This window comes from Neofelis nebulosa, chromosome 9 (genome assembly GCF_028018385.1).
Source record: "Neofelis nebulosa isolate mNeoNeb1 chromosome 9, mNeoNeb1.pri, whole genome shotgun sequence".
NCBI lineage: Eukaryota > Metazoa > Chordata > Mammalia > Carnivora > Felidae > Neofelis > Neofelis nebulosa.
The window spans coordinates 120,862,698-120,878,812 of NC_080790.1; the positions used below are offsets into that span (position 1 = coordinate 120,862,698).

Genomic DNA, 16,115 nt, shown 5'->3' on the forward strand with positions numbered 1-16,115 from the left:
GTCCACATGGGAGTAGGGAACCGGTGTGGAGCGGACCTGCCCTGAGTGACGCGGCCCCCTGCCCTCCCGCCCCCGTCAGCTGCCGAGCCCAGAGGCTGTGCTTTCTCAGAATCCTCCCAGGCCTGCTTTCACCGGGGCCACATATGGGACGTTAAGTTCAGCAGGGGAAAGTGTTCATGTGGTAATCAGACGATATATAAATGTATGACTTTGGTTGACACTGTGGTGTAAGGAAAATAACAAGATGTCTCTCACTTCTCAGCGACACAATATGTGTTTGAAATCAAACGTGCTTTTTTTGTTTTATAGGAAATTTTGGCTGTTCTCAGGAAATTCTAAGCATTGCAGCCATGATGCAAATCCAGAATATCTTTGTGGTCCCCTCAAACCAGAAGTCTCAGGCAGTAAGTTCAGCCTTTTCCCCAAGCCATTCCTACCTAAGTCTTTATTCTGGGCTTTCCTTGTTGAAAGGACCCCGGAGCCACCGATGACAGGGCTGTGCAGATGGAGTCTGTGTGCATTCGCAGTGTTTGCCTGACATTGTGCCTCATTCCGTTGTATCTTCATAAACCTGGAAGGTAGACACCGTTCTCACCATTTTTAGAGGTGGAGGTCCAGAAAGGTTAGGTAACTCGTCGGTGATTGCACAGCCATGGGGCAGTTGCCTTTCACAGTTCAGAGACTCCGGTCTTACCTATGTCCCGCCGACTTCCCCATAAGGGAGACGGGCCTTCAGGCTGCTCCGGGACAAGCCGGGTGGCACACACACTGCTGGCCTAGGCACAGCAGGCTGCTTTTGGTGGAGGGGCGCTCCGAGCCCAGGAGACAGCAGGGCCCCCCGCCTGAGGCCCGGCACCAGACAGCACTGCAGGAGTGGGTGCTGGGGAGACTGGGGAAGTCAGCCCCTGGCGGTGAGGCGGGCCAGGTGAGGTTGGGATGGTTCCTGCGGGAAGAGGCCGAGAAGCGGCCGCCCTGTACACACGGGAACTCAGCTTGGGTGTGTGCCGGGGAGGAGAGACTTTCTTACGGGCTGGTGTCCCCTTCCCTGACAGTCGTGTCATATGTTGTAAAGTTTGCCTGTCCCTGTGCCTGGTGGTTATGTCCATTTCCTCCATTGTTTTTTTGTTTGTTTGTTTGTTTGCTTTTCTATTATCTTTTTTTTCCTTTTTTTCTTTTTATTTATTTTTTTAATGTTAATTTCAAAGGACAGAGAGACAGAGCGTGAGCAGGGGAGGGGCAGAGAGAGGGAGACACAGAATCCCAAGCAGGCTCCAGGCTCTGAGCTGTCAGGATAGAGCCCGATGCGGGGCTCAAACCCACAGACCACGAGATCATGACCTGAGCTGAAGTCGGACGCTTAACCGACTGAGCCACCCAGGCTCCCCTGTTTGCTTTTCTGTTAATCTCACGCTCCTCCTTCAGAACAGGCAGACTCATTTCCAAGGTGAGGAACCTGAGGTCCTGACCACCATATGTCTGAAATGGCAGCACGTCCCCATGGCGGTGCACCCCCTCCGCTGCCCTGCTCTCCTCCAGCGCTTCTTACCACCTGCTCTAGTATATGTTTGGCTTGTTAACCTGTTGGGTTTTTGCTCCCACCCCTGTTTGATTCACTGTTACATTCCAAGTGCTTAGAACAGCGCCTGGCCTCTGGTCGTGCTCAGGAAATACCAGTCAATGAAGGAATGGATGGAAGGCCGGGAGGCGGGTAGGTAGGTTGGTTAATTATGTGGTATTTGAGGCAAGGAGAAAATTGTGCAGATAAGTGTATTTGTGAGCTCAAACCTGTATCGTACGTGCTGCTTCTTGAACTCCCGGGAGCAGGGTGGTGTTGCCCAGGAGGTAACAGAAAGGAAAATTGAGAGATGGGGTCTGAAAGGATCGTGCAGCTGGTGATAGCCCACAAATACAGTGTCTCCCACGCGCCAGACAGCTGCCCCCGCCCAGCCCCCTAGAATTTACGTTCTAGTGGGGGCTGGAGGGGTTCTTCTGGAAGAGGTGGTGTTGACTGCACAGAGGAGGAGAGAGACGAGAACGCTGACATCTGTCTGACATCTGAGGCCGGTGTTACAGTGAATCACCTTAATCCTACAACAGTCTCCCTGATTTGACAGATGAGGAAGTTGAGGAAGAGGAAGGTTACGTCACTAGTCAGGTTTTCAGGGAAGGCAGAGCTAGCGTCGGTGCAGACCAGGTCTTTCTGACTACGCAGGCCATGAGCTGCTCACCGCGTGATGTTAGCTCCCGGTACAGGAGGCTCACAGGAGTCAACTTTGTTCTTTCCAGATGCGAGTGCACCGAAAATTTGCTGTGGAGGAGGGTGATCATCTCACTATGCTCAACGTGTATGAAGCGTTTATCAAAGTAAGCACAGCTCCCACCCGAAAGGCCCCTCCACCCCACTCGAGGTGAGCTAGGAGTGGGGAGTCCAGAGGTTCAGTTTATAAAGGAATGACCGAGAGACCTCCTATCTTCCTATTAGATTATTGCCAGGACTTCTGATCCACGGGCAGGGCCCCTGCCAGTGTCCGTGGTGCGCTTTTGCCTGGAAGAACGCACGAGTCGCCCTGGCTTTCCCCTGCCTGGAGACGTGGCCGGCTGGCCGTGCCCCTCCAGGGCCCGCGCTCTCCCTACTGCCTCACACCCGCCGGTGATGCTGGTTCGCACTAGCCGGCATCTGAATACCAAGTCCTGTTCTATTTTCTGCCAAATAAGCGAGGCCCTGAGTGGCATCTCCAGAGCTGTCTCTGGGCATGTGAGATGACGTGACAGGCCGTGGGTGGGAGGGGCGTGTGGTGAGGACCCGTGTCTGTTCACACGCCGTACCCATATTTAGCCGTAGGTACTGTTCATTTTTATTGTGTTTTTCTGGAATATTCTTAACATTTTGTAAAACTAAGCAAATAATGCGGCTTGAAATTGTCACTAAAAACCGCTGAAAAGCTGTCCTGACAGCTCTAAAGCTGATGAAAACCATAAGAAACCTCTTATATATAGGAATGGGTGGGAGGGGGAAATTAGATGCTTCAGGTATTCAGTATCTTGTATCATTTTCTTAAATACTTTCTTAGAAGAGGAGAGGTACTGAATTTTTGTTTTGCCAGAGATCTAAGGGAGATTATTCAGTTAATGAACAGTCTTCAGAAAAGCCCCATCTCTTAACTGAGATCACGAATTATGAGTTACTTCAGTTAGAATTCGTTTGTACCGGCACAGCGTGCTGTCTGCAGTCTGAGGCTCCCTCAACCAGAGGAGGACAGGCGCAGGTCTACACCATCGTCGTGCGGAGTTGCCTCCGAAAGTCTGTGAAGTACATCTTCTTATGTGAAACATTGTCCTTTCTGGCTTACGGCATAATTTCAGACATAACATTCCCACGGCAGTAACTCAGTGTAAGACATAATGATCACGCTTAGGAATGTAGAATAAAATTAGGCACTGTTGATAGAAAAATCATACTTTGGGGATAAATAATAATAACTTGCACATTATTTCTAGATTGGCAAGTGCTGCTCACCTGTAGTCTCGCAGATTGATAAACTCGGAGAAAGTTGACTTACAAAGTTAATTGACAGAGACCCACAGGGAAGTGGTTCTTTCTGATAATTCGCCACCCGGGTGGGTATTTCAGATAGGAAACAACTGCTTGTCAGCACGTTCTCCTTTGCCCTTGAGCGCAGGGACTGAGCTGGAAGAGCAGTCACACGGTGCACGGTGGTCAGCGCCCTTTTAGGGAGGTGGGGTCGAAAGGGGCCCATCGGCACCGGAAGCTCTTGTCCCCATGAGGAAGCGGTGCGCCTCGCAGCTTAGCCGTGGTCGAGAACTTGTCTGTGTGTCTCTCACTCACCCTCTGTCTCGGTCGCCCTGCAGCACAATAAAAACTCTCAGTGGTGCCAGGAGCATTTCCTGAATTACAAGGGTCTTGTCAGAGCTGCGACAGTACGAGAGCAGTTGAAGAAGCTTCTTGTCAAGTTTCAAGTGCCCAAGAAATCTAGCGAAGGTAAGAGCAGGCCACCTCGCCCGGGGACGCCCCCTTCTCTGCTGCTCACTCACACCCCTGGACATGCTGGTGTGGTGCTGATGTGCGGCACGGGGCTCATAGGCATGTGTCGGTGAAAAGCTGAGCGTGTAAAAGTAGCCTGTTTTTTTCTAAGAAGGTCCATTTTTATTTCTGAGGGTTTTTTGTTTTTTTTTTTTAAGTTTATTTATTTGTTTTGAGAGAGAGAGAGAGGGAGAGAAAATGAACGAGGGAGGGGCAGAGAGGGAGAGGGAAAGAGAGAGGATCCCAAGCAGGCTCCGCACTTGTCACACACAGGGCTTGAACCCACAAACAGTGAAATCATTACCTGAGCTGAAACCAAGAGCCGCCTGAAGTTAGTTGATCTAGCGCCTGTCACTTAGCAGATGATAGCCTTACTTCTACATCTGTGTTTCCTAACCTGTTTTTCATTATCAACCCCTCAGTCAGGAGAAAAGTTACATTAAATTAAAATTCTTCCTGGTGGCGCCTGGGTGGCTCAGTCGGTTGGGCGTCCGACTTCGGCCCAGGTCATGATCTCACAGTTCGTGAGTTCGAGCCCCACATCGGGCTCTGTGCTGACAGCTTGGAGCCTGGAGCCTGCTTCAAATTCTGTGTCTCCCTCTCTCTCTGCCCCTCCCCAGCTCCTGCTCACACTCTGTCTCTGTCAAAAATAAACAAACTTAAAAAAAAATAATAATTTAAAAAAATAAAATTCTTCCTAACGAGAGAAGTTAAATACGAAGGAGAATAAGATTCTGTAAGGTAGGGTTGAGCCTTGGTGGGCCATAGCCATTGTAATATCTAAGATTTTCCCCCTTCCCTGCCCCCAAGAGCCCATTTTCATCCCTTTGGAAGTGATGTAAACCTAATAATGATAAGAATGTATGGTCTACATAGAAATTTCTTTTGGGCAGCAGTTGGAGAGAAGAGACTGAATCTTGGATCAGATTGTGGTTAGAAATGTAGATTTGAGATTTATCAGTTCTGTGCTGAGGAACAATAGAGAAAATCATGGAAACACAGTAAATTACACATTTGAAACTTCTAGATGTTAAAGAAAATGCAAATAATGAAAATATTTTCAGCAGATCTAAGAGATAAAAAATTAAAAAGCTTATCATAGAATGAGTTCCTTTAACATGCTCCAAAAAAACACTAGTTTCCAAGTTGATAAATGGGCACAAGAACAGAAAACTCACAAAAGAAGAACTACGGATAGTAATTGATAAACATACAATAAAAGAAGGGGTGCCTTTTTGCCAAAACATTGCCGGTAAGAATGCAGTGAAACTGACATTGTTCTGCACTGTTGATGGCTCTGTAAATTATACCACCTTTTGGGAACTTATTTACGGACATACTGTATTTCATTGGCTCTAAGATGCCGTCATTTGTAAGGCATGCTGTTATTTTATGTACCACTAAGAAAGAAAAAAGTACTGTCACGTATAATTACAAAATGCTGTCCTGATTTCAGTGAGTTAAAGGGGAAAAAAAGAGTGAACCTTAGAATGAATGAAATACCGTATGTCATAAGCCACCTCAGTGACCTTATGCTTTGCATAATAATTTGGAATGCGTCCTGTGGACATCATCTCATAAATGGTCAGGCTGTATCCTTGGAAGATGATCACTGTAGCAATACAGATACCAATCAAAATGGAACATTTGGAAACTTGCAAAGAATTACGTGCAGTAGCTCATAACCACAGAAATAACGTTGTGTCTTACAGAAGAAACGTTATTCGCACAAGATTGTCTCCTAAAAAGGAGTTTTTGGTCACTGGCCAGCCTGTGGTGTGCTCTCTTGGGTTCTGGTGCCCAGCCTTGGTTGGGTCATCCTGTGGCCTAGGAAGGTTGGGGCATCCCAAGTTAAAGGGACAGTTCAGCGTGCTTCCCTCAACAGCCAGTTGTGGGCGGGTGGGGCCTCCATGGATACTGCCAGGGCAGGCATCCAGCACCGGGAGGCACGGGGCTGGGGCTGGTTCAGGACGGCGTTTCAAGGAGGCTCGAAACAGCCTTGGGTGGGGCCTCACAGCACAGGCCTGAGCGCACAGAGTATAGGGCAGGCCGGGGGCTCACGCATCACTCTGTTTGCCACCTTGTACAGGTGATCCGGATCCCGTCCTGAGGTGCCTTGTTTCGGGATTCTTTGCCAATGCAGCAAGGTTTCATTCCACCGGAGCTTATAGGTAACTAGTACCTTGCAAAGGCGTTTGTTAAAGGAGAAATCTTAAAAATGACCCAGCCCCCTTAGAAAGCTGATGTGCCGGGAAAGTACAGAAATTAAGTTAAATAAGTTGTCTTTATCCGCCTGCTTCCAGAGGTCAGTTGAGATTAACTACATAGCTTTAAGCATAATATCTTAACTTCACGGAAATGATTCCCAAATATTTAGCCCATCCATATGTTGTAGAAGGATGATAATTACAAGCCTGGAGGCTGGAAATGTTTCCATTCTAATAACAGAATAATACAACCAGAAGGGACTATTAGAGACTGTCTTTCCAGGAGAAGCTCCCTTGGCTGTCGGCAGTTGGTCTCTAGCGATCTGGGGGACCGAGACCCCGGCCTGCCCTGATGCACTGTAACTTTGGTCTGTGGGTGTTGGCAGGTGTTTCTTCCGGTGCTGGATCTGCCTGTTGCCCCAGACCACATCCCGTTTCTTGCAGTTCCACTTTCTGGGCAGAAAATTACTGGTCACCGACACCCTCCTAATAACCTCAGAACCTCGGCCGTTCTGCTCCAGAACTTCACCGGAACCTGTTCAAAGTACATCTGTTCTTTCAAACGGGAGCAATCCAAAGGCTTTCTCCCCGACTTTTCTTTGCATTTCCTCCTCATACTATTTTGTCATTACCCTTCTTCCCTCAGAAAATACTCTGTTCCCATTCCCTGGGGGGAGGTCAGCCACGATGTTCCCTCCCAGACACCGGGCTTTGTGAGCGAGCCCAGAGTTGCACTGAGCTCTGGCAGCCAGGTCTCTTACATCTGCTATCCTAGTAGCTGACTGAGCCCCTGCCCTTGACATTTACCTCTGGTATGTTCTATACCAGTTGCATACTAGTATGGCCAAGTTTTCTAGCCCGTGATCAGTGTCCTGATTCTGTTGCCCGTCATGATGAGCTCCCCCTCCCGGCACTGAGTTGTCCATGTTGGAGGCAACTCTGGGGAGGCCTGTGAGCTTCTCCAGTGAGGCCTGTCATTTTGCTGTCATTTTGATTGTCCCACCTGCCTCAAGGGTATTAATAAGCAATTTCTACCGGTATTGGAAAAAGTTCTTTCACTGGAGTCCTCAACTAAGGGCTTCATAACAGGGTTTAGTGGTCAGTCAGTTCCTCTGAGACAAAAGTTCAGTGTCAATGAGCTCAGGCCACCTGATGGCACAGCCAGGACCCCAGCATGTTGGTTTATTACAGATCTGGAGAGGAGCTCACCCATGGTGCTCGAACTGCTTGCCTGGCACCCACAGAAACATTCCATAATTAGGGTTTGGGTGGCAGCATTCTAACGTGTTCATGCTCTCTTGTGATCGGATCTTACTGTTGTGTTTCTGTAGTTATTTGTTTAGTTAAATTGGATCAAATCCGAGTTGGAATTTGAAATACTGTCTCAGAGAAATGGATGGTCCCATACTTAACCTTCTTCTTCCCCTATTTTTATGTCCCCCATGGCCTTTATCTTTACTACTTTGTGGAATAGAAAAGTTTATAGAGGTAACCATGTATGGTATTTCTCTCCCTAAGGAGATTGTTGTGAAAAAGAACGTGTGTAAGATAAACATAAACGTGGGCAGAGCAGTATGATTCTCATGTTTTTCCCTGAATGGCCACATGCTGTTTTTTTCTCCTCTTCCCTTTTTTGCGTGATTTGTTCCTGACTTCCGGGGGGCAGTGGGCAAGGGGTCAGTCAGGGCTCTAGAGAATATACAGAGAACAGTCGGCCGAGTCAAGTATGATCTGCATATATTTGTTGATAATATGAACCATCTGTGGGAGAGTCCTGCTGTAAGTATTTCAAACTGACTTCCGATTAAATTCGTCTGTTCGCAAGGACTATCCGTGATGACCATGAATTACATATCCACCCTGCCTCGGTCCTCTATGCAGAGAAGCCGCCTCGCTGGTGAGCACCCCCCTACTCCTTAGCCTAGTGACGGCTCCGAAGGCCAGGCCTGGTTCCCGTTCACCCCTGGGCCCCCGGGCCTGGCACTGTGCCAGGAGTACACATTTGTTGACTTTGTTATGCTGAGTCGTCCACAGGATTCTGCCCTATCACAGATTTCCTTATGCAAATGGTGATGTTCCTCTGCTCATTCGTGGACTCAGCAAATGTTCATTTTCACCCACAGACTAGATGCCAAACCCTGCACTGGGCACAGCAGTGTGGAGGCGAATTTGGGTTCTGGGCCACAGGCCTGAGCATCCAGCACCTCAGGACAAGGGCCCGGGGGAGGGGTAGAAAGCACTGAGGTTGGCACCTCATGTGCCAGGGAGAGTGACGGCTGGTTTCGTGGAGGAATCGACATTTGCTCTGGGGCTTGCAGATAGGAGTTGTTGGGCAGGAAAGGATGAGAAGGGAATACAGACTGAGGAAGCAAAGTCATGGGAACGTGAAAGAACCCCCTTTCTGAGAAGTGGGGAGTCATCGGGGCGGCCTGCCCCAAAGTGGTCTGGGAGGCGGTGCAAGTCTTCGACATGTCTGGAGGAAGAGACACACGCTCGAGTTAAAAGGAGGCAGTTAGACATTTTTTTTTTAACGTGTATTTATTTTTGAGAGAGAGGCAGCGTGTGAGCAGAGGGGCAGAGAGAGAGGGAGACACAGGATCCGAAGCAGGCTCCAGGCTCCGAGCTGGCAGCGCAGAGCCCGATGAGGGGCTCAAACCCACGAACCGTGAGATCGTGACCTGAGCCGAAGTCGGATGCTTAACCGACTGAGCCATCCAGGCGCTTCACGTTTAGGTTAAGTTTTTGTCTGCCCAATTTAATAATAGAGAACTGGAGCCTACCTTTTGTATGTCTTTTTCAAATCTCATTTTTCTAGTAATTCATTTGTATTGTGTTTTACAAAAATAATTTCTTTCCCGACGGATTGGAAAATTTTACAATAACAGCTGGTTCTTCACCACAGCTAGGTGGAGAAGCCTAGGCAAGAGCGTGCCATGTGTGGAGAGGGGAGAGGGGATCACGGCAGGAGAAAGTAGAGGGCAGGAAGGCCCATTGTAAGATACTCGGCACCCCAGAGTAGTGGTTTCCAAAGTGTCATCTCCAGGTAAGCATCCGATTCACCTGGAAGCCTGTTAGAAAGGAAGATTTTCAGGCCTTGCCCAGCCTTTCTGAATCAGAAGCTGGGGCGGGGTGGGGGTGGGGGGGTGGTCCAGCAGCCAGTTTCAACAAGCCCTCCAGGTGATCTGATGTGGGGTCAAGTTTGAGATCCTGTCCCCAAGACCAAGGAATCAGGCTCTGTCCTGTAACCAGTGCAGGTCCAAAAGCTGCTGAGCCAGCGCAGGGCTTGGTCAGTCAGTTCGGGGTTTAGAGATGTTACCCGATGTCGAGGCACCAGGGTGGCTCAGATGATTGGGCATCTGACTTGGTCTCAGGTCATGATCTTGCAGTTCGTGGGTTCAAGCCCCACATCGGGTTGTCTGCTGTCAGCATAGGGCCTACTTCAGATCTTCTCTTTGTCTCTCTCTTGCTCGCTCGCTCTCTCAAAAATAAACAAACATTAAAAAAAAATTTTTTTTAATGGATTAAAATACTCTGTCCATTAGTGTGCAGGATGAGTTGAAGAGGGAAGCGAATCTCCGTTCTAGATCCTTCCCCAAGGGTCTGCTGACTTCGGGATGACTAATTTGGGAGTTGCTTAATTTGGGAGACTTCTTTTTCCTGCTTCATTCCCAAGGAGCCCTGAAGGGCAAAGGGAGCGTGGCTGAATAGGGCCCTTCCTGAGGCAGCCCCGTAACCTTAGGGTGGCCGAGGAAGCACCCTTCCCCTCCTGCTTCTGCAGACGGGCCCCCTTCACTGGATCCGCCCTTCAACAGCCAATTATTTGCCGGCTTCAAAGGGCGCACGGTGGCAGTGTGGCTGGGTGATTATAGTTGTTAGGGGAGCCCCGAATCAGCAGTTCGGGAGCTCAGAAACGGTATCTTATCTAAAAATGCATTCTAAAATCTGGGGATTTGAAGTGATCTTCTTGGCTCTTGGTGTCTTTTACCTCAGCCTCAGGCCAACCCCCTCCCCCCCACCTCCTTTTTTCTCTTACGTAGAGGTGTAATTTATGTACAGTGAGCTCATTGGCACCTGTGCACACCCATGTAAGCCACACTCCAAATAGGATAGAGAATGTTTTCATCTCTAAGAACCTCCCTGTGTCTCTTTACAGTTAATTTCCATCCCCTTCAGAATCAGGTAGGTCTTTGCTTCTATTTCTGCATCTTCTAATAGAGTCAGGTGTTCTGTTGAGAGTTCTGTAAATGCAGACCTGGAATCCGGAAAGGTCCTGTGCTGATAACAGATGCTCAGACACGAGTCTGAACAGACCTGACGTGTCAGACAACAGTCATGTCAGACTGAGTCTCGCCTGTAAAGTGGACCCACTTACCCACCCCTCAGGTCATGAGGCGCGAGCGAGCAGCGCGGACGCGTCTGTGTGTGGTCTCTGGTGCACGCGATGGGGTCCCTGGTAAACGGGAGGGAACCCGCCGTCTCTGATTGCCGTGGTGCTTGATTTTCATTGTGAGACACAGGAAATCCATGTTCTCTCCTGGTTGCAGGGTCATCTACAATGAAGTCATACAGACCTCCAAGTACTACATGAGGGACGTGACCGCCATTGAGTCTGCTTGGCTGTTGGAGCTGGCTCCGCACTTCTATCAACAAGGAACGGTAGGGGTGAATAGAGACCGTCCCTCAAAACCACCCGTTAGCTGCCTCTCCGTATGTTGAAGTACAGATCGGTGCTCCGCGCCCGTTTAGTGCCCTAAGTTTGTTCCCCCTCAAAAGTGCATGGGGTGAAAAGGTCACTACCATATCTCTGCCCCATTCTGGGTAAAAGCACTGTACCATTTGCTCATCGTGAAGTGCGCTTAGAGGTATTTCTTTAGAAATAATCCTTCCAGCCTAAAAGACAACAAGGAGAATGTATCTTCAGCTCTTCCTCTCCCCCTCTGCTTTTTTTCTTCGAAAGAAATTACATCACACTTTGGACCATGTTCACAAGGAGTGGCACAAATATTCTCTGGTGAAGATTGCCTCACAAAGAACACAGACAGGTGTGCGAGCTTAAACCCGGCGTGGTTCACACAGTGGTGGGTGATGCTGAGCGCTGGCATTACCGTGAACGTCTGTCCTTCTTCCCTGCCCGGCCCACGCGCAGGGCCCGCAGGGTGGTGAGCCTTGCAGAGGAGACCCATGGTCCTGTTTTCTTTATTTGCACCAAAAAATGGTTTGTTCATTGGGCGAGGGGGGAAGGCCCCCCCTTATTATTCTTCTAATAAGATCTTTAACTGAGTGGTGGTTCTATCTGGAAGGCTGGCGTGAAAACAGGTAAACCAGCGTCCACAAACTTCCGTTGACTGATGCTGTTTGGTCTGCGTCCTGTATTTCACTGGATGGTTCAGCGTAATCACATGTCGTGCGGTTATTGGAATGGTTAGAGTGAAGTCCTCCATCTTGCTGGTGGTTTTCTGTCGTCTGAATTAGTTTGGTTTTGTTTTTCGTTTTCTCTTTTTTCCTGCCTTGCTATCTGTTGCCCAGTGCCCAAAGACAGTTGCTTCAGATACTTTTTCAGTTTTACCACTGTGTGCCCCAGAAAGGAAAGTCCAAAACCTGTTATGTCATCAGGGTTGTAACCAGACTGCAGTGTCCTCAACCCAAAACTTGGATTGATGGGCGCATCTAAAACTGGGGAGATTTCACGATGAATGTGGACTTCAAGTTTCTCTCGAAATGTTAAGTCTGCCGGCACTGGGCCCGCATGACCCGTCGGCAGCAATCAGCAGGGGTGAGGAGCGGCTGCGCGCTGTGACTGTCACTGTTCCGGGGCCACAGTCCTGCTTCACTTGTGTATTAATTCACTTGCTCAACTCTGGGACACATTTGAGTTGTGGCCCCATAAATGGAAAGCTCTTCTCATCCCTTCCCCTCCAGCAACGTCAGGGGACATTGTTCTTCCAGAACTTTCTTACAGTATTTAAATCTTATCCAGTCAAAGGAAAACTATCTCAAGCCTGTATAGTTCTTCACATGTCCTCATACGGATACTTCAGCTGGGAATGAGATCAGCCGCAGGCACTGATCAGAATTCAGAGTGTGTCGCCCGTGCTGGGTCCGGCTGGCAAGAACACACCTGGAGTGAGGGAGCGTCTGCCCCTGAGAACCTTTCGGGTGGGAAACAGCAGAGTTCTGAGGTCCAGGAGACGTGGGCAGAGCCGCCGGCTGGGAGCTGAGAGCGACACGCTAGGGAAGGGCTGGTTCACGTCGTAGCGTGCGGGAGCTCGAGGGGAGAACCCGGAGCCGTCTTGGACTCGTTCTTTGGGGAGCAGGATTGACCTAGAGGCTGGGTCCTTTTCCCCTCTCAGCTCGGAACCACAGCTGGAGCCCAGCAAGTTAAAGGGCAGAGAGCCCCCAGGAGTTTGAAGAAAATGACAATCGCAGGTTTCTGCACTGGCCTCTTCTCTCCAGATGCCTGTGGTCCACTCATTAGTCCGTTCAGATCACTGCCTGTGATCGGAGTATCTTTAGAGATGCCTGGGCCTCTACAGGTCATCCGGTGCCACACCTTCACTGTACAGGCAAAGGCCCTGAAACCCCCCAAGAACCTCGGTCCCTTCCTACCCAGACGGTTCAGAGGTCCTTCTGTTTGAACTTGCCCAGAATGAACGGACTTCTCCAGGAGCCCCGCAGGTCCCAGTGGCTGCCCACATGTGGTGGATGCTCCTTTGTGGAACACAGTGCCCCGCGCCCCCCACCCCCACCCCCACCCGTGATCCCCGGCTCTGTTCCTGGCACCTGTGGTGACTTTCCATCGCTGTTGTCTTCAGAGTGTCACTCTCACCCTGTGTAGGGGCCTGAAATGGTCCAGAGTCGGCTGTGTTCATACTCAGCATTCTTGTTGGAAACGAGCACCAAAAACGGTCCCACAGGCGTGATGACGTCATCCTCACCCCCAAGCTAAGGGCTGTGAGCGTCTCACGTTAGTTGGAGGGGTCACACCGGGTAAAGTACGGGGAGGAGAGAAAGGACTCCCAGCTGGAGGCAGCAGTGTTACCCGTTCAGAGATTCGCCTTCTTGTCCTTAAATTGTATGTCCTGATTCTCAGAGATGCCCTTGGGATCTAGGAAGAACCCTAACCAGGGCCTTTGCAAGAGCCTGTATGGGTCCTTTCTCCAGCTTACGCGGTTAGAAGGAGACTTCTTGTGACTCCCTTGGACTTGTGTCCCACTCACTCCGTCAACTGGTGCATCGTGCTCGGTGGTGTGTGGCATCTTTTGCACCCCGCGCTCTTCCAGGGCCTGCAACTCCCCTTCGGCAGTGGCGCGGCCGCCTCCGCCCACGTGGGTGTGCAGCCGTCGGGTGCTGGGCGTGAGCGTGCTGGGGACTGGCGGTCCGATTGGGAGTTCCTCCAAGATCCCTTGGCTGCTTGTTTGTGACTGTCGAGGGGGTACCAGGGATACCTCAGATGGTAAACAGAGGTCCTTTATCAAAAGCGTGTGTTTACATACTCTGCCTTAAATGCATATTTCACAGTTTCCGGCACTTCTGACTTTACCTTAGAACATCAAGTCTGATGGAAACCCTAAATCTATCATCCGATGCCCATGATGATGTTGTACATCGTACGTTGTACTGGTGGGGAGCAACGTTTCTGAAAGGAAAAAAAGGTGTCCTTTTCCTGTGCGCCTTCCCTGCACGCGCACTTGCAAGGGGGTGCACGGGGGTCAGTGCCCCGAGCACACGCACTTGCACGCGGAGATGCTTGGTGAAATGATGGATCTCCTTGTTCCTGAGGGGAGGAGGAATGGTTCCTCCATTTCCTGGTTCCTTGACCATTTGCAAGAAATTCCTGGAAACGTGAAGTGACCTGCAGCCTGAGCCCAGTCCCCTGAGCACGGAAGGTGTGGCTGCAGTGCTGTCCCAGGGGCTGGGGCAGAGGGAGAGCATGTTCCATTGACACCTTCCCACAGAGCCCTGGCTGAGCAGGCTCGTCCGTGGCGGGCTGGGCCTCGGGCTGCTGTGCCTTCCCAAAGCCGGTCCATAGCCTTTGTCCGTCACTTGGGCTTTTTCCCTCCAGACTGTTGCCCGAGGGGCATGGCGTCTGTTGAGAAGGTGTGAACCAGAGGGTGGCTTTGGTTGTATATGTGGGCGTTGTGAAGTCCGGTCTCTGAGCACCCCTAACTCTGGTGTTTCTTTTCTCTTGCAGCACCTGTCCCTCAAAGCGAAAAGGGCCAAGGTCCAGGACCAGTGAGCAGAGCTCAGCCGCAGGGGCCTCGGTGCCCTCTCCTCCACACTGTGGCCCCCCAGCCCTGGGTAGTGAGCAGGCCCCGGCTCACATGGAATCTTCCACTGTCCTGCAGTGGGCCGCAGCCCGTCCGTTAGCCCCTTCCTTCCCGCTGCCTTCCGCGTTCGCGTTCCTTGCTGGGATCCCGGGGGAGTCTGTGCATGAGCAGGCATCCCGCTGTGCCGCACCCAGGCCGAGTGGGGGTGGGAGGGCCGGGCTCTCTGCTCACTCAGCACCCTCGCTGACCCAGCATGCCACTTCCAGCAGGCACAGAGTTCTGGCCCAGCTTCCTGGAGAACCAGGAGGAAAGCTAGCCACCGCAGGCAGAAGTGCTGTGCAGGGTGGATGAGGGTTGCTGGGCTGGCTTCGCTTTCCCTGGCGGGGCCACGGCTGTGCTGACCAACGAAGTCCGCTGCCAGGTGTGACAAGCATGCGTCTACGAAGGGAGGAGACCGCACTGCAGTTTCTGCTGGAGTCACTGAGGCGCGTGTCTGGCAGGCACAGGGGCTCCCCAGGTGAGCAGCTTCTGTTCTCCCTCTGTGCCGTGTCCCTGTCTGTACGCGGCAGGAGATGCGCAAGGCTTGGTGATCGGCAGGCAGGACTCGTGCGCACTGTCCTTTGTTAGCAGAGAAGATTTCTCTCTCTCACAAGTGGGCTTAGCTTTCTGTCTGCGTACGACGACACCACGTCCTGATGCCATCAGCTGAGCACCGGTGAGCTCGTCAGCTCAAACCCCGTCGGGAACCCTCTGTCGCAGAAATTCACAACCGTTTAGAGGCTCTAAGCTTCTGTAGCTCAGGAATACAACTTGTATATTTGGTTTTTGTTTGCTTGGGTTCTGTGAGAACACCGGGGCAGTCCCTCCAGCAGGCCCTGGTCTCAGTGCTGCCCCGGGGCTTCTTTGCCGTGATGACGTTTGCGTTTCAGCACATGCCGATGCAGGTGTTTTTCCCCTTACTGTTTCAGTGACCTTTATTTTAAAAACATGTAGCTTGAAAATTTATTTTTGTACCGATCTTAGTTTGGATGTGCCACTTTTGGCACCAAATATGTATGTCATTTTTATTTCCATTTTGTAAACATGTAAATAATAGTGATAACTTGTTAATAACAGTAAACCTTTCTACCTAAAGTAAACATGTTCCCTCCCACCCATAGTACTCGTGGTCTGTATTTTAACATGGTCCAGTGAATTCTGAGAGAGGGGCTGACATTCGCTAAGAAACCTGATGATCTGGTGCACAGTAGCCTTTTTTTTTTTTTTTTAATTTTTTTTCAACGTTTTTTATTTATTTTTGGGACAGAGAGAGACAGAGCATGAACGGGGGAGGGGCAGAGAGAGAGGGAGACACAGAATCGGAAATAGGCTCCAGGCTCTGAGCCATCAGCCCAGAGCCTGAGGCGGGGCTCGAACTCACGGACCGCGAGATCGTGACCTGGCTGAAGTCGGACGCTTAACCGACTGCGCCACCCAGGCGCCCCATAGCCTTTGAGGCCCCACGGACACAGGAAGCCTCATAAAACGAGGTCGATGCAGCCATGTGCCCTCAGGAGCTCATTCGAGCAAACCATGAGATGTTGTTTAAATAAAGTGCGA

The 16,115-nt window shown here is 50.6% G+C and overlaps 1 protein-coding gene across 6 annotated transcripts in view; it reads left to right on the plus strand.

Annotated features, from left to right (window-relative positions):
• Positions 1–15,671, plus strand: part of DHX35 (DEAH-box helicase 35) — a 67,527-nt gene extending 51,856 nt beyond the window's left edge. For 5 of the 6 annotated variants that reach the window (XM_058685595.1, XM_058685597.1, XM_058685598.1 and 2 more), the window contains 8 exons: positions 310–404; positions 2,287–2,364; positions 3,871–4,000; positions 6,132–6,213; positions 8,075–8,146; positions 10,794–10,905; positions 11,207–11,291; positions 14,441–15,671. In XM_058685595.1, the coding sequence (XP_058541578.1) occupies positions 310–404; positions 2,287–2,364; positions 3,871–4,000; positions 6,132–6,213; positions 8,075–8,146; positions 10,794–10,905; positions 11,207–11,291; positions 14,441–14,616 (830 nt within the window). In that variant the 3' untranslated portion in view covers positions 14,617–15,671. The remainder of the gene's footprint in view (positions 1–309; positions 405–2,286; positions 2,365–3,870; positions 4,001–6,131; positions 6,214–8,074; positions 8,147–10,793; positions 10,906–11,206; positions 11,292–14,440) is intronic. The other variant, XM_058685596.1, reaches the window with a different exon arrangement.
• Positions 15,672–16,115: the final 444 nt, after the last annotated feature.